The 17,659-nt window shown below is 43.6% G+C and overlaps 1 protein-coding gene across 3 annotated transcripts in view; it reads left to right on the plus strand.

The window, feature by feature from the left end:
- The window catches only part of TXNRD1 (thioredoxin reductase 1), a 64,598-nt gene that overhangs the window by 34,862 nt on the left and 12,077 nt on the right, over positions 1-17,659 (plus strand). For all 3 annotated transcript variants that reach the window (XM_036760263.1, XM_036760264.1, XM_036760262.1), the window contains exons 5-12: positions 3,760-3,902; positions 4,071-4,186; positions 7,006-7,231; positions 10,550-10,642; positions 11,883-11,959; positions 13,018-13,174; positions 15,291-15,398; positions 16,682-16,777. In XM_036760263.1, the coding sequence (XP_036616158.1) occupies positions 3,760-3,902; positions 4,071-4,186; positions 7,006-7,231; positions 10,550-10,642; positions 11,883-11,959; positions 13,018-13,174; positions 15,291-15,398; positions 16,682-16,777 (1,016 nt within the window). The remainder of the gene's footprint in view (positions 1-3,759; positions 3,903-4,070; positions 4,187-7,005; positions 7,232-10,549; positions 10,643-11,882; positions 11,960-13,017; positions 13,175-15,290; positions 15,399-16,681; positions 16,778-17,659) is intronic.

The following is a 17,659-nucleotide window of genomic DNA, read 5'->3' on the forward strand; positions in this document are numbered from 1 at the left end:
ATCAACTACGTGGGCTGAGGCTGATGCAGATGTGAGGAGAGAGCCTTCTGGCCAGTGTATGCAGAGCCATACAAAGGTAGGTTCACTAGATTAAGGCGCTTGGGATGAGTAGTGTGTGCTAAGGCTAGAGTTTGGGGCCAGGTAGGGAAGGACTTTAAATACCAAAAGGAGGTGGTTTATTTTTTGTCCCTGAGGCTGTAGGGAAATGACAATGTTAAATCTGCCCTGTGGGAATGTGATTGTGGCAGTCTCTCTAGATTGGGGGGGAGGGGTACGGTTTGGAGGCCTTTGAGTGCAGGGGAGAGATCCTTAGGGCTTGAACCAGAGCCCTTCATAACTCCTTGGCTTCACTGTTGTGGGACGTCTTCCAGGTCTCAGGATTGGACCAGATGGCTCTGGATTCCTTTGCAATGCTAATTCTATGAAATAAAGCAGGAGTTAGTACTCTTGTAAAAGCAGCTGGGCAGATGTTTGTGCACAGGGAGAGACTCGTTGAATTCCTTTGGTTTTTTTACTGCCTTCTAACAGAAGGCAGTGTGGCTCAGTGGAGCTTCTGACACATATCTCACTGCCCTGAGAACTCTCTTAAGACTATACCAAGCAGAGAAGAAGATCCCCTCCTGCATTGGTAAAGAGAGTTTCTTCATCAAAAAGTTTCCTATCCTGATAAAATCGTGAGCTTCATCCCTGTGTAACTTAGTTCTAGTCACAGAATTTGGAGCAGAAAGGGACCTTTGACGAAATCAAGATGAAGTTTCTCATTTTACAGCTAAGGAGATAAACTCCAAAGTTACCCCAAATCACACATCCTGGCCTCTTATCCACTTCCCCTTCTTCCTAGAGTTGAGGTGAAATACATTATTTTTTTTCCTTGTCAGCAAAAGCAGTCATTCCCCTGTGTGGTCTTCGATATCCTCAACTGTAAAAAGAGGGAGTCATATTCTATGACCTTCAAAGACCCTTCTGGCTCTAAATGTCTTAAGTCAATTGACTTTTCTGGACTCAGTTTCCTCATTTGTCAAATGACCTGCGCAATACCTCCCAACTCCAAATCAATGATCCCTCAGTTCCCTTATCTGTAAAATGAAGGAGCTGGGCTAGACAGCTTGTGAAGGCTCTTTTTTATAAGTATTTTTTTCATGTTAAAAATATTTTTTATAAAATGTAGATTTTCTGTTTTTGATCATCTTAAATAAGGCTGGGGAACTGGATATTTGGGAGAGGGAGAGGGGTCTACATTCAGCTACAGTGTTTGCTCACCCTCCACCATTTTGTGTGTGTGTATATGTGCATGAAGCACATTAAACACAGAATTTGTCACAAATGAAGTCTCATGTCCTTCAGTTCACCCCATAACACCTCTTACCCTGCCACTCACGCATTTCCCCGCCCTAAAGAAAGACAGCTAATTTATCTTTTTTTTTCTTTTTAAGTAAAGATTCAAATCAATGGCATTTAGAATCTGAAGATCTTTTAAGCCATTTATAGCTTCCTTACATAAATTGGATGAAATTGATCTGTCTGCAGATGAGGGTATTTAATCTGATTGCTAAATGATTTCTTCCCTGTAATTCCGAGTCTGCATCAGAGCTAGCCGATGCTTTTATAAACTAAACCAATCTAACTTCTTTCATTTGAAAACTGCATGTTTGAGAGCGATTTGGGGGATCATATGGCACGGTTGATCCTCATATGCCAGATTCCTCCAGTAGATAGATAGATGGAACATATGAGCAAGTGTTTACTATGTGCCAGGATTGCCATTCCAAATTAAAAATAATACCCATTTATATATCACTTTATAATTTTCTGGTTGCTTTTCTTATGACCCCTGTGTGAATTAGGTTAGTGTACGGAATTCTATGCCCATTTCACAGTTGAGAAACCTGAGGATCCAAAACACCAAGTGACTTGTTGGGGGCAGATTGGTATCATCAACAGATCCCTGGCTCTGTAGTTCAGAGGACTTGGGTTCAAGTCCCAACTCTGGCTGTTTGTTACCTCTGTGACCATGGACTCATCATTTTCTTTTTCCTCATGTAGAATAGGGATATCCTGCCCAGCTCTAAATCTGTGATCCTAAAACATCCTGCGTTTCTCTGAATTCTTTATAGTCATTATTTGTCATATACACTTCCATCGTATTCATTTATGGTGATTTTTGAGGCAGACTTAGTCATCCTCACTTGGGCATTCAGTCCGTAATATCCTCAGATCAGTGGACCAAGGTAAGAGAAGATGGGGTGTGTGTATATTTTTAACATCTCTATTTCTGTAAGCAGGAAATAGATAATTTGCTTTGAAAAAGCCTATTTTGTCAGTAGTTTTGAATGATAACTTTCAATAGTTTCTTTGAACTAACCATTTGACTTGGTGAGGAACTCAGAACAGTGCCATCTGCTGTTAAAAATTACAAGCTGAAGGTGTGGGTCAGCTGGGTGTATTTCAGGTAGCTATCCACCAGGATTTGTCTTAGAATGATAAATTATGGGAGCACAACGGAAGGAATAAGTAATCAATGATCCATTATCAATAAAAGGGACATAAGTCTGGTTTGTTTTGATGAAGCAAATGACTCAGTTTCCCCCTTTAAAAAAAAAAACGAACCAAATTTCTACAATAAATATTTGGTTAGTTATCAGTCAACTCAACCTCTAAGCCAGAGACAGCTCAGTGTAGTGACCAGAATGTTCGACTTGCGGTCAGAATGAAGTGGGTTCAAATCCCACCTCTGACTCTTACTAAAATGGGGGTGGTTGTTGCTCAAAGAGCTACGTTATAAGAGAAATTGACTCTGAGTCTTGGATCAGTCTCCTCTTCCTTACAAAATAAATGTCAGTTATCATTTTTTTCTTTTTCTTTTTTTTTGGAGGAGGGAGGTGAGGCAATCAGGGTTAAGTGCCCAAGGTCACACAGTATCAAGTGTCTGAGGCCGTATTTGAACTCAGGTCCTCCTGACTCCAGGGCCACCTAGCTGCCCTGATGTCACTTATCAATAAAGCATTCTTTTGTTTGCTTCTTTTTAATTGACAAGTAACTGCAAAGCTCCTGGTGTGGAGAAAGCCTATTTCTGGGTGGTCAGGGAAGGAGTGAGCTTGCCCTCAGGGAGCTTACTCTTAAAATGTGAGTTATCAGCTCCTACAATCAGCCTTACTCGTCATTATGGCATTTTAGAGAGAGACTGGACCTGTGCTTTCATTGCCACAGAAACCTCCCAGATGAGGGAAATTCCTTCTACCTGTTTGGGTCAACACTGTACCAGTATGTATCAGAGGGGAGACTTGAATCCAGATCTTTGGGGTTAGCTCTGGATCCATTCTGCCATCTTTTTAGAAAAGGAAAATCTAATAAAGATAAAGGATAGTTCCAAATGATCAAAATACCAGTCTAGGGGGGAAAAATGATCTTAGTTCAAAGATAGCTATAAGTCTTAGTACTCTGTTATTTTAAACTGGAAAGCTCCCGGTCTTTGTGGTCACTAGGGGGCCCAGTGGATAGAAAGGCGGGGCTTGGAGTCCAGAAAATCTGAATTCTTAAATGCTTAGCTTCAGTTTCCTCCTCTGTGAAATGGGGGTAGTGATAACACTTCTCAGGGTTGTTGTGGATTGAATGAGATGGTACGATATATGTGATGATACACGAAAAGCACTTTTGCAAATTGTATATTGTTATATAAATGCCAGTGAATTATTATTTCAGATGACTCTAGGGTTGCTGGATTAAAAAAGCCAATTATCCTATGCCTTGTTTCACCCACAGTCCAACATAATTGGGAAAGTATGACGGAAGCAGTCCAGAATTACATTGGCTCTCTGAACTGGGGTTACCGGGTATCCTTACGGGAGAACAAGGTCACCTACGAGAATGCTTACGGAGAGTTTGTGGGCCCCCACAGGATTAAGGTAAAAGTCAGCTTGGCCGGGGGGAGCTGCCTGTGTCTGTGGGAGGGTTGCCTTGTGTGATGGTGAAATAAAAGTCAGACTGACTTCCGGTGTACGGGTGGTGGCTTACCGATTGATCTCATGAGGTTTTAGTTGGAAACCATCTTTAAACGGTCGATTTCTCCACAGGCAACCAACAACAAAGGTAAAGAAAAGTTCTATACGGCAGAGAAATTTCTCATCGCCACTGGAGAAAGGCCGCGCTACCCGGGCATCCCAGGGGACAAAGAATATTGCATCAGCAGGTGAGTTTTCTTGGCTTCTCTCCCAGGTCACATTGTCATCCCCCATACCCCCTCCCCCCGCCTTAGCTCTCCTGTTTCTAGCTTTTCGAGGGGGAGAGGCTGGGCAATTGGAGTTAAGTGACTTTCTCAAGGTCACACAGCTAGTAAAGTGTGTCAAGTATCTGAGGTGGGATTTGAACTCAGGTCCTCCTGACTCCAGGGCCAATGCTCTACTCACTGCACCACCTATCTGCTCCTGTTTTCAGCTTTTCAATTCAATTATGACCAGATATGTTTGGTGGTTCCACCACCCACTTATCCCTGCTGCTGAGGCCGCAGGCCTTTTTTCTCCTCGGGTTCAAGGGGTCTGATCATCACTGCAGGGATGCAGTTGAGCTAGGGGTTGGTATTAGCGCAGACGCCACTGATACTGGTGCTCTCTGGGCTGTAGCTTATGACTATGCTGGCAGCAATTAGTATCTTAAAGTGTAAGTCATGCTGGCATCATGGGGCCATGAAAATCTTTTCTAGAGGCATTTGAGATACATTCTTTAGATTTTTCTGGTTACAAAAAGAAATAAAAGAAAACATAAATAAAGCATCGTACTTTGGGTGAGGCATTTTTCCCATTTGGGACCTCTGTAACATAGATTTTAGTTAATTATTTTCCTTTTACGTAGATTTCTCCCTCTCTCCCTATGTGCCCACCTTCCCTGTCCAAGAGCCTTCCCTTATAGCGTATTTTTTTTCCTTGGCATGGTAATATGTGTCTGTAATGTCTGCTAATTATAGTGATCAAATAAGAGTAACTGTGAAGTACATAGCACAGTGCCTGGCACATAGGAAGTTAATATCATCATCATCTGTTATCATTTTTTATTACCATTATCATTACTGGGGAGAATGAGGCTGGCACATCTCTTGAGCTAAGGATTTCTGAGCTTTGGTAGCTCAATTGTATGTCCTTATTAAGTCCGGCATCAGTAAGCTAATCCTCCTGGAGTGGGGACCCCCCAGACTTCCCAAGAAGGGACAAAATGCCCGAGGTTGAGAATAGAGTGGGGCAAAGCTTCTGCGGCAATCAGTTTTGGAATCAGGCCCATGAATGACTGCTGCATATCCAGTCCTGGGTGAGATAGGGAGAGCCAGTCTTTAAAATAATAATAATAACATTATTAAATTTCGATTTAATTTTTTTTAATGGACAGAAATCCATTTCTTCCTCCTGCTCCACAACTGAAAAAGAAAAATAAAACCCTTTTAGCAAATACACATAGTTGGGCAAAACAAATTCCCTCATTGGCCATGTCCAAAAACAGATCTCATCTTTTTCTTTGAGTATTTCATTTCTTTGGTTTTTTTTTTTCTTGATGATATTTTTTTCACCAATGACATGTAACGATAGTTTTCAACATTCATTTTTGTAAAACTTCAAGTTCCAAATTTTTCTCCCTCCCTGAGACAGCAAGCAATCTGTTACAGGTTATACATGTACAATCCTGCTTCATGTCTTTGGCAAGATGTAGGTAGCATACTTCATCATTGGTCCTTTGGAATAGGGATTGGGCATTGCATTGTCTGTAAGTCTTTTAAATATAACAGAATTCTCTTGAAAGAAAAAGAGGACAGAATCAGCAAAAAAATCAGCAAAACTGACCAATGCGTTGAAAAAAAAATCATACTCTATGTAATGGGGCCTCTGTAGTATCTTACCTTTTTGTGGCTTCTTGGGGAGTCAGTATCATTTATCATCTAAACCCCCTCTGCATTTATAAGAATGGAGAAATTCTCGCATAGGGACATTGTGGCTGACCAAGGTTTACTAAGTCAGAGTCAGCTGGGAGATTAACCCTGATGCATCCTCTCAAACACCCCAGTGGAGGTGGGAAATTAACCCCAATGCATTGTCTCAAATACCCCAGTAGAGGTGGGAAATCGCCCCCAGTGTGCTGTCTCAAATACCCTAGTGGAGGTGGGAAATCACCCCCAATGCACTGTCTCAAATACCCTAGTGGAGGTGGGAAATCACCCCCAATGCGCTGTCTCAAATACCCCAGTGGAGGTGGGAAATCACCCCCAATGCACTGTCTCAAATACCCTAGTGGCAGCCTGGCTGCAAGGCCAGGCCCCAATCCCTTAATTTCTTTGTAAGGACTTCCTTAAGATTCTACCTGTGCCAGTATATGATATTGGGAAATCAACTTCTCTGGGCCAGAGTTTCCACATCTGTAAAATTATAGGGGTCATTTAGATGACCCAGAAGACCCTTCCAGCTCTAAACCTATGAATCTCTGATCAATCTTTAAGGAGATCCTTTTTGGAAAGCACTTTGCAAATCCTACGGCTCTCTGTAACTGTTGGTTTTTATTATTGTTATTGTTTGGTGCGGGTTGCAATCTGCTTTGGTGGAGCAGATTCCATGCTGGGAATGCATTTGTTCACATACATGAAATTGGAGGTACTAGGCATGATGGAAAAGTAATATGGGTGATCCAAAATAAGTGGGTTTTCTTTAGCATTTTTCTTTGGCTTTAGAATGTTTTCTAATTCTTAAAAAAATCGGATTTTTGCCTTCATAATTATATTATTTATATAGTTTAAATTCCAATTTTGTTTGCGTCCTGATCATTCACTGCCTGACTATGATGGCAATTATTGGGGGTGGGGTGCAAAGAAAACTTAGGATATAATTTCATAAAACTGCCATGTGTAATTAACATGGATAATTAGTAACTAAACATTTTTCAGTCCAAAAAACACACTAAAACAAAATAATTGCTTTATTTGGTCATTACTTGGTGGGTCTAACTCTTTTTTCTCTTTTGAAAACTCATTTCCAGCGATGATCTTTTCTCCTTGCCTTACTGCCCGGGAAAGACACTGGTGGTTGGGGCTTCTTATGTAGCCCTTGAATGTGCTGGGTTTCTGGCGGGCATTGGTTTGGACGTCACTGTGATGGTTCGGTCCATTCTCTTGAGAGGGTTTGATCAAGACATGGCCAACAAGATTGGGGACCACATGGAAGAACATGGCATCAAATTCATTAAGCAGTTTGTTCCTGTTAAAGTAAGTGATGGGTGTTTGCTTTATGTCCCTGGGTTTGTGCCAGGTGGTGGAGGCAGGAGGCGTGGAAGGATCTCGGGCTCTTTCAGCAGGAGCTGGGAGCTTCCTTCCCCTCCTGGTGGGGAGATGCATCAGACTCTTCCCCCTCACCTCCTTTAGTTCACCTTGTTCTGATTCCAGCTCCCTTCATGGGTGATTAACTCCTTGCTTTGTGAGCTCTGTGTTACTGTCTTCTTTGAAGTTTTCTTTTCAGGATGTGTAGTGCAGAGGGAGGGGATACTGAGTTGGAAGGAAGGAAGGAAAAAGGGGAGTGAAGAAGAGAGGAAGGAAGGACAGAGGCAAGAAGGAAGGAGAAAAGAAAAAGAGGGAAGAAGGAAAGAAAGAGGAAGGGAAAAGGGAAGAAAGAAGAAGCGGAGAGGAAAGAAGAGAAGAGGGTGAAAGGATGAATGTGAAGTAGGTGCTGTTATCCCTGGTTTACAGTTGAAGAAACTGAGGCAGACAAGGTAAGCCACTTGCCCAGGGTCACACAGCTAAGAGGCTTGGGTTTGAACTCAGGGCTTTATGTGTCAAGACCCAAAGCTCTCTTCACTATTTGAAGTCAGAGGGCTCTATCATAGAAACTGTGTGACCTTGACAAAGTCACTTCACACCCCCACCCCCACCCCGGGCCACAGTTTCTGCCTCCAGAGTCCCTTCTGGCTTTAAATCTGTGACCCCTCATCCTGTAAGTGGGTGACTTCTAAGGTCCCTTCCTTTTCTTCATCTGTGAGTCTCACCTGTTAACCAAGGCTGAAATACAAGGGCAAATGTGGGCTAATGTTTCTTTTGGAGGTTTCTCTCAGCACAATCTAATTAATTAGTGAGAATTAGCCGCTGCTTTCCTGTAAGCTGTTTGCTTTTGTTATTCCTTAAAATTTGGGCTGATGGATTTTTACTCTTGCAGCATTTTTTTTTTTAATAACATTTAGAAGGGTCAGTTTCTGCCTGGGGCTTGTGAAAATCCCCCCAAGTGAGCTTGCATTGCTTGAGGGAAACAGATCCAATGGGATTTTTCAAACTCACACCTCCCAAGTTGGAGAAAGGCTCCATTGAGGAAAGGCTCAGAGATTTAGAAGGAAAATTTCCCTATCTGTAAAATGAGGGGGTGACCTCTGAGGTCCCGGTAAGCCCCAGATCCCTGGCCCTAATGGAGCACTTTGCACTTCTCAGAATGTCTCTAAATGTTTGCTCTTACTAAGTAAGGTCTAAGGCGGCTGGGCACGTCCTAACAGGTCCTGCACCAACCAGCCGGAACACCAATTAATCCAATCCTGTTTTCTCAATGATGAAACTGAGGCCCTGGGAGGTCAAGTGTCTGGCCCACTTTCACTCCCACGGACAAGGTCAGAGGCTCACGGATGGAGAGTTAGTTTAGGGCCTCCGAGGCCGTCTAGTTTTTCTCTCTCTTCTTGGGTCCCAGAAAGGTATATGACAACCGGGGTCACAGAGGTACGAGGGGTCATAGGCTTAGAGCTTGAAGGGAACTTGAAGAAGAAGAAGCCCTTCACCCGTGGGAAGTGAGGAGGCAGAACCAGGATTTGAATCTGGGTCTTCTGACTCCCAACCTAACCCTGTGGTGAAACAATATCGGTTAAGAGTTTGCTGCCTCAGGAGGCCGTGGATAGAGTGAGGGGCCTGGAGTCAGGAGGACCTGAGTTCAAATTCGCCCTCCGACACTTGACACTTCCTAGTTGTGTGATCCTGAACAAGTAACTTAACCTCCGTTTGCCTTAATCCACCGGAGAAGAAAATGGTAGACGGCTTCAGTATCTTTGCCAAGAAGACCCCACGGACGGCATTAGTGTGTTGACCAACAACAACAGCTTGATATGATGGAGCTTTGCCAGCAGAAATAAGCAGATGGGGGATGAAATGAGAGGGGGCCTGGGGTCCTAGGTACATCGGTACAGCATTGTTCCTTTGTGGCATTCATTATCCAAAGGCTTTTCTTCGATTCGATGATTCCCCTGAACGTTTCTCTTCATCCTCTCCCTACCTCCTTCTCCACGAAAAAATACAACAAAACTCAATCAGGCCAGTCTCGATAGTTTTGAGACATATGAGGACAACTTAAATATGTGAGATTTCAAGTGTCTCTTCTTTATCAAGCCCTTGAGAGTTTGATTAAGAGAAGTGATGTCTCGGTGTGTGTGTGTGTGTGTAAACTGTCAAACAGTAGCCTCTGATTGAGAGGCCGTTGGGATAATCAGCTAAGATGTGAAGGCAGAATCTTGTCCTTAGTTACTTAATCAGGAATCCTGAACTTCGGTGATGTCTTACTTAATCAGAGAAAGTCTTTGAGGCACGTGGGAGAAGTAATAGCAGAGCATCGTCCTTGGGAGGTGGCTAATGATGAAAGTCTGGAAATGTGTGTTTTTGGAATGGAAGCTAGTCCTGGTGTGCTTGTGTCTTTGTTTTATGTTTCTAAACCAAGGATTCTTAATCTCGAGTTATAACCTCGAATATAGGTCTTAGGAGGCCAGAGAACTTGGATGGGGGGGAAAAATTACATCTTGATTTTTGCTTCTAACTGAAATAGGATATTTCCTTCCATTATGAATTAAAAAAAAATATTTTGAGGATTTCAGAGACTTCACCAGACTGCCAGAGGAGTCTGAGACATGAAAAAGTTAAGAATTCATGTTTAAAAGGAGCCCCTACCACGGACTCTGGAGTCAGGAGGACCTGAATTCAAATCCTTCCTCAAGACACTTACTAGCTGTGTGACCCTGGGCAAGTCACTTAACCCTGATTGCCTCCAAAATAATAAAGGAAGGAAGGGCAAGGCACTTAACCCTGATTGCCTCCGAAATAATAAAGAAAGGAAGGGATGGTCCGTGATGGGGCATTGTCACAGAGTAGATGGAATGCTGGGATTGGAGTCAGGAATATCCAGGGTCAGACCCTGATTTCATTTTTCTCATCCATAAGATGAGGCTGTTGACCTCATTGACCTCTACGGTTCATTTTACTTCTACATCTAGGGTCTGGTCACTTCTCTGGGCCTTAGTTTCCTTGTTTATAAAATGGAAATTGTAACAGCAACATACCAGAGTTGTTGTGGCGAATCAAAGTGCTTTGCCAAGTGTAAAGCAATATAGAAATACCAGCTGTGAATCTCTGAACATCGTCTCCCTGCTCTGTAAAATCGTGATAACTCCGAATGCCTCTCACTGCAAAGATACCCAGCGCTTGGCACCTAATAGGTCCTTAACAAGCCTTATTGATGCATTTTGCACCACATACCATCTGCTGTAATTATCACTGTGCTTGTCATTTTAGATCGAACAGATCGAAGAAGGCATGCCCGGCAAACTGAAGGTGGTGGCTCAGTCCACCAGTGGCCAGGACACCATTGAGGGCGAGTATAATACGGTGAGTCATCCCCCTGAGCTGTCTTGGCAGACATGGATTGTATTCTTGCCTGATGTTTGTGGAGCGCCCAGAAAGTTTACAAAGTATTCATACATAGCCCTGATGGTGGCTCCTGAGAAGCTCCTTCTCCGGGGCAGCCCAGCGCATGTATTATGACCTTTGGGGGTCCTAGAATCCTTCCTCAGCTCCCCCAAACCTGTGCTCGTAATCTACATCTTTGGGGGTGTCGGTATGGCATGATGGATCGGGTGCTAGCCAGCCTTGGAGTCAGAAAAACCTTACAGTGTGACCCTGGGCAAGTCACTTAACCAACCACTCTGTGCTCATTTGTTCATCCGTAAAATAAGAGTTGGTTTCAGTGATTCTCAAGGTCCCCTCCACCTTGGAGTCTATGACCCTGCGATGTTTAGTCTTCAAGTGGGATCCATGAACTTTGGAAAGATGTACATTTGGCAGCTGTTTCGGTGTAGTTCGTTTTCTTTGTAGATGCGTTTTTTAAAATGCATTTGAAAACATGATTCTGAGAAGGGGTTCGCTTGTCATCCTGCGTATTTTTAAAAATCCATTTAAAAACATGATTCTTTAGAAAGGGTCCGTAGACCTCACCAAACTGCCAAGGTGGGGATTGGGTAGTCTAGGACCCAAAATAGGTTAAGGACCCCTGGAACAGAGTGGTCTAGGACACTGAAGGGTCACACAGCCACCCTTGACCCCAGGTATTGCTGACACCCCAATTCCCTGCTCCCTTTTTAGTATGGCTGATCACTCTGCAACTTGGATGTCTTTTCCTCACCAAGGGATTGAGATTATGAGAATAGAAATAAATACAAACTGGAGAATTTAGATTTCTGACCATTGCCTGTCCAACCTTGAAAACCAATGCAGTGATTGGACCCAGTGACTTCCAGGCACCATGCTTCCATGAGGCAGAGTAGTATGGGTCCACCAGCCTCGACTTCCTCATCTGTAAGGTGGAGATAAAATAACCACTTCCCAAGGTGGTTGTGAGGATGAGACGAGATGACATTTGTGAAGTGCTTTGGAAACCTTAAAGCTCTATGTAAATGCTAGTTATTACGTATCTTAGATGTTAACAGCTGTATGTGTTATTCCCATATTATCCTGTGTGCTCTCTGAGGGCAAGAGAGCATTTCTCCTTTTCTTTGCCTTTTCATTGCTTAATGCAGTGCCTGACACACAGTCAGTGCTTAATAAATGCTTGTTCCTCAATGGATTTCAGGTGCTGCTGGCAATAGGACGAGATTCATGCACAAGAAAAATCGGCTTGGAAACTGTAGGGGTGAAGATCAATGAAAAGTAAGAAAAGCTTCCCTTCTAGCCCGGTCTAAATATTGCTTTGCTATGTAGCATTGACCCATAATGTAACTCATCAGAGTTAGCTTTTGTCTTTAAGCGCCGCGGTCACCCACTTTTTGATGGGGCCCTGACTATGGGACACCAGCCTGGGCTCTGCTTGTGTGTTCAGGAATGGGGTGGGCGGGTGGGGAATGGGGGAGTTTTCCCAATCAGGAAAGGAGTTCACTGAGGTGGGAAGGTCCGTTTGTGTTTGCTGAGTAACCTGGGCAACACTTTGTGATTGTACAGCGGTTTCAAGTATTGTCTCTTGGGAATCACCGCCATCTTTCATGTACCTAAAATATTGACTCATTAAGGAGCATGGAGACTCTTCAACCAGATGGCTGGGGCACAGGAGTGGACATGGAAGTGGGACCGGTTTTTCTCAATAGCCTGGGTTAGATGTTGCCATTTTAACATTCCAGTAAATACAGGCATGAAGAAAATTATAAATTGCCCTGAAGAGTGTAACAGATTATTTTTCCTCCCATTGCTATCTTATTCAAGAGAAGAAGGCTTTGGCATGTTTTTTCTTTTTCCTCCTCCCTCTCACCCATCCTGCTTCCCATTGGCGCAGTCCCTACTCTCTCTGGGCCTTGGTTTCCTCCTCTGGGGATTGGACTAGATGGCCTCATAGCCCCCTTTTGGCTCTCTAGAGCTGTGATCCTACAGTGATCCAGGAATCTGTTGAAGCAGCATATTTTGTGTGTCCTTCAGCCAAGGTTATAAGTTAAAGTTTCCCTCAGCTGGTAAAATTGTATCCTCATAATTTCTACTGGAAATTTTTTGTAATTTCATTGCTTTCTTCATCTTTATTTTCTCTTTTTTCTCTTCATTTTTTCTTTGCTTTATCTTCCCTCTTGTTCTTCCTTCCTTCCTTCTTTCCATCTTTCTTCCTTCCTTCTTTCCTTCCTTCCTTCCTTCCTTCCTTCCTTCCTTCCTTCCTTCCTTCCTTCCTTCCTTCCTTCCTTCCTTCCTCCCTCCATCCCTCCCTCCCTCCCTCTTCTTTGAATTTGTAGGACAGGGAAAATACCCGTCAATGATGAGGAACAGACCAATGTACCTTACATCTACGCCATCGGGGATATCTTAGAAGACAAACTGGAATTGACTCCAGTGGCAATCCAGGCAGGCAGACTGTTGGCTCGGCGACTTTACGGAGGTTCTAATGTAAAGGTAAGCATTTGCCCATCATCTGCTGGGATTCTGTTTCCTGAAATCAGGCGGCCTCCCATCTTGGAGGGGCAGCTTTCCAAATTGCTTTTTTTCTGGGCAGTGGGGGGAGCCTCAGAAGGTCTAGCAGGTAGGCTGTATTAACTGCCTTCAGAGCCAGACAGAATTACAGATGCTGTAAATTCGTGATTTTTTACCTAGTAGGAAATATTTTTTTTTTCCTTCTTAAGATTGCAGGAACAATGAGATGAGCTCAATTTGGTTAACTAAGCCTTAGCACTCTTCATTCCACATAAATCTTCATAATAGCTGCATTGCATCAGTTTCATTATCTCCAATTTACATGTAATTTTCTAAATCCTTTTATGGGCTCTAAATAGGCCATAAAAGGACTTGGTGATCTAAGAGGTGATGCTAATAATGCAGAGAACTTCTTGAAACCTTCCTTTGCTCTTACATTCTTTTCTGTTGGAATATATCGACAGCATCTTGAGTGTAATTCACTGTGGGTTTCCTTTCTACAGTCCCAGGTATTGGAAACCCAGAAGAGTAATGTCAGTACCCTAACATGACAGTAGCCAGTCTTTATAAATTGGTATCCAGAGGCACTTTTGATTTGTGGTCTGATCTATTAAAACCTCCCCAAGTTGGAATTCACATAAATGGGGGAAGTAGAGTTGAAATGAACTTGGTTCAGATAGTCAGATGTTTTCACGCTATAACCATAGGATATCAAGTTCCCTAGGAAATCGTTGCTCCATATTGTGATTTTGACTGAGCCACAAAACTTTTTGGATTTTAATAATTGGTGCTTTGTTCTTTCTTAAATGAGTAGGTGATGAGCAAGAAAGGACATTCAGAAGGGTGTGAGGACTCAAGATAAGACTTTGCCTTAGCAATGAGGGCCTGAGGTCTCCTTCACAGTTGTAGGCTTGAACTCCTGTAAAGTGCTCTGACTCTTGAGAGACAACATGGCGCCATGGGAAGACAGTTGGATTTGGATTCGAAGGATTCTCGTTCAGTCCCACCTCTTTTTTTGAGAGAGGCCTAGAGAGATGGGGTAGTTTGTCTCAAGGTCACACAGATGGTGCATGGGAGAAACAATTTGAACTTGGGTTATTGGGTCAAGTTTTCAGCCTGGCCACTTATTACCTCTGTGACCCTGGTCAAGTCACCAGTCTTCCCTAAGTCTTTATGTCTCCCATCCATACAACTGGGTGATTGGACCAGAGGAGCCCTAAGTCTCTCCCTGCTCTAAATCCCATGTTCCATAAATCCAGCACACAGAGCCATGGATTTGGATGGAGGAGAGGACCTGAGTTCAAATCTTGTCTCTCTTATTCTCTGTGTGACTTTGGGCACCTCTGTGGGACTCTTCCATTTGACTCTTCTCTCATTTCTTGGGTGTAGGCAGTAAAGGGGAAGACACAAGCTTGTGTCTGTGTTGTAGCTGGCAGGTTGGAATTGGTCTAGCCTCCCTGGAGGGCCTTAATCCTTTAATTTGCCAGGCAGGTGTTGGTGAAAACACTTTCACTTAGGACTTGGGATGGACCAGGTCCCAGCCTGCCCTCAACGTTTCCTAGCTTTGTTTAGACACTCCCTAAATCCAGCCGCTTGGGTCTGTGCCTTAGCCCAAAATTAGGACCTTAGAGTTCACCTGAAAGGCTGTGTTTGATTTTGTCCCATTGTACCTAGAAGAAAAGTATGAATGCATGTTATTGCTTCCATTTCGCAGATGAGGAAGTTGATGCTGGACTTAAAGGGTCATAGATTTATTTAAAGTTAAAGGGACTCCAGATTCCATATATCATCCCTCTCCTTTTAAAAATGTTGATTTTTTTTTTTCAACAAACAAAAATGAATTTTTCTCTATTCTCTCCTTCACCCTATTGAGAAAAGAAAAAAAAACCCCAACCTTTGTGCCAATTATATATAGTCAAGCTAAACAAATACCCCCCATTGGCCATGTCCAAAATATGTGTCTCATTCAGCACCCTGAGTCCACCACCTTTCTGTCAGGAGGTGGGTAGCCCCACGGTTTTTGGAAATGCCTTTGAGTTCGCATCCTTTCAACCTGACAAGCCCCAACTGATTGTTCCTCCTTTCTCTTTGTGCACAGTGTGACTACGACAATGTCCCCACCACCGTGTTTACTCCCTTGGAATATGGGGCTTGTGGCCTCTCTGAAGAGAAAGCCATTGAGAGGTTTGGAGAAGAAAACATAGAGGTAAGGGTCCTTCCAACCCACCTCCCCCTCATTTTAGATAATATGGAGCCAAGGAAAGAACCCATACCCTAGAACTGGGTTTGACTTTCAGCTCTGCCTTCCAACGAGCTGTGTGAATCACGTCCTTCTCAACGTCTCCATTTTCTCATATGTAAAAGTAGGGGTGGATGGGGTGCACTGCGTGGCCTCTCCGGCCCCCTCCAGCAGTAAACCTGTATTCCCAAGTCACTTTCCATCACCTGGGTTTCTTCAAATGAAGAGTTTGGGTTTGGCAGCCAATAAGGACCCTTCCAGCTCTTATCTCTCATCCCGTGATTTTTCATGCTTACTCCAGAACGGATTAGATCCCTCCAGGACCCTGGAGAGAGCTGACCCACCTCTAGCCTCCCCCAGCCCACAACACAGAGTCAGTGAGTCTTGAGCCTGAAACGCCAACATCAGCAGATGTTGTGTGGTGAGCAGAGATTATTACCCTCCCACAAATCCTTTGAAGAAAATGGCGAGATTTAAGGCGAGCCCATTGGCAACAATGTGAGAGATTGTCCGAATGTGTGGGCAGAGGGTTAAAATCATACCTAAACTCCCTTGACGCAATGATTACTGATTTCCCGCCATATTTTTATGCTACTATAGCCCATCTGCAAGTGTATTCTTTGGCTCTGACGCTACGCGTTCTGAAAACTATAGTAGGATGTATAATTCAAGGCCAAGACTTGGCAACGTGAGCCAAATAATTGATCATCTTCAGGCATCCTGTTCTGATGTTTGTGAAACATTAGGAAGGGCTGTCTTCTTTTTCTTTCCTTTATTTTTTCTTTTTTGGCCTCAATGCCTGTAATTACAGGCTAACTCTCAGGGTGAATTCCATGAGCAAAGAAATGCCTTTTGGAAGCATCCAAACCACAGAGGCAGGTAATGGTTAGAACGATTCCTGCCTACGCTTTCTCCCCTTGTCATTCCTAAGAGATGACGAGACGGGAGTATATTTTTAAAAATGTGGGAGGGAGATGATTCATCACATGGCCTTCCCTTTCCTTTTTCCTGGAAAGGCCTTGAGCTTCAGGGGTGGTAAAGACCTGGGTGTGAAGCTTGACCCAAAAAAAAGGAATAATTATTTAAAGGGACGAGTTGATACTTGCCAGGCTCTGGCTGTGAGTTCAATGTTATTTGCTTCGTGGCTGGGTTTCCACATCGTGGGATGTCCCGTGCTGCAGTCGTCATATCGGAAAGCACGTTTGTATTTGCGGTAGGGATCAGTTTGACATGGTTGGTTTGCTTCTTAGGTCTACCACAGCTACTTTTGGCCCCTGGAATGGACCCTCCCATCAAGAGATAATAATAAATGCTATGCCAAAATCGTCTGCAATGTCAAAGACAACGTAAGTGCCATCTTTCTTATAATCAACAGGTCTGAAAATTCCATTTCTCTTTCATTGGTGCATTAATGCTTGTTGTCAGGGCCTCCTACTTTGGCACATGAAATATGATCACAGATTTGTTAATTGGGTACGCCCTGTCTCCCCAGCCCTGTTTACACAATCGGTGGAAGGTCAGGGAGGCACTCAATAAAGATTTCTTAAGCTCTTCAAGAGTCCTTAGGGATGGATCACATCTGGGGTATTGTGTCAAGTTCTTCACACCTCATTTCTAGGAAGGACATAAGTAAGGACATTGGCATCTGGTATCCTAGAGGACAGAACACAAGGTTTGCTTCTAGAAGGCCTGAGTTGGACTCACACCTAGGCATTTGCCTTGGGCAAGTCCCCAAACAGCCTCAGTTTTCTTATCTGTGAAATGGGGGTAATAGTAATGCCCGACGCACCAGGTTGTTGTGAGAATCAGATGAGAGAATATTTGTGAGGTCTTTTGTAAACCTTAAAGTATTCTATTAGCTCTCATTATTATTATTAATCCATCCCACATCTACACAAAGCCAACCAGGATGGGAGGGGACTGGAGAACACGCCATTCGTGAATCAGAGATGAGGAATAAGTCTGGTGAAGAGAGGTCTAGGGTGGAATCAATATGGGGTGGGGGACAGGGAGTGATAGCTGAATGCGCATTTTTGAGGAGCTGCCTTGTTCTGCTTGGGCCCACTTGTACCCGTGGAAGCAATGGGTGTGAGTTAGAGGTGGCTTATGCCTCAGTAATTTCCTAACCATTGGAGTACCCCAATGTACAGTGTTTGGGGGTGGGAGTTCCAAGTAGTTTGTTGGATGCAATTCAGTAAGCATTTATTAAGCACCTACTGTATGCCGGA

Source organism: Trichosurus vulpecula, chromosome 5, assembly GCF_011100635.1.
Source record: "Trichosurus vulpecula isolate mTriVul1 chromosome 5, mTriVul1.pri, whole genome shotgun sequence".
NCBI classification, from domain to species: Eukaryota; Metazoa; Chordata; class Mammalia; order Diprotodontia; family Phalangeridae; genus Trichosurus; species Trichosurus vulpecula.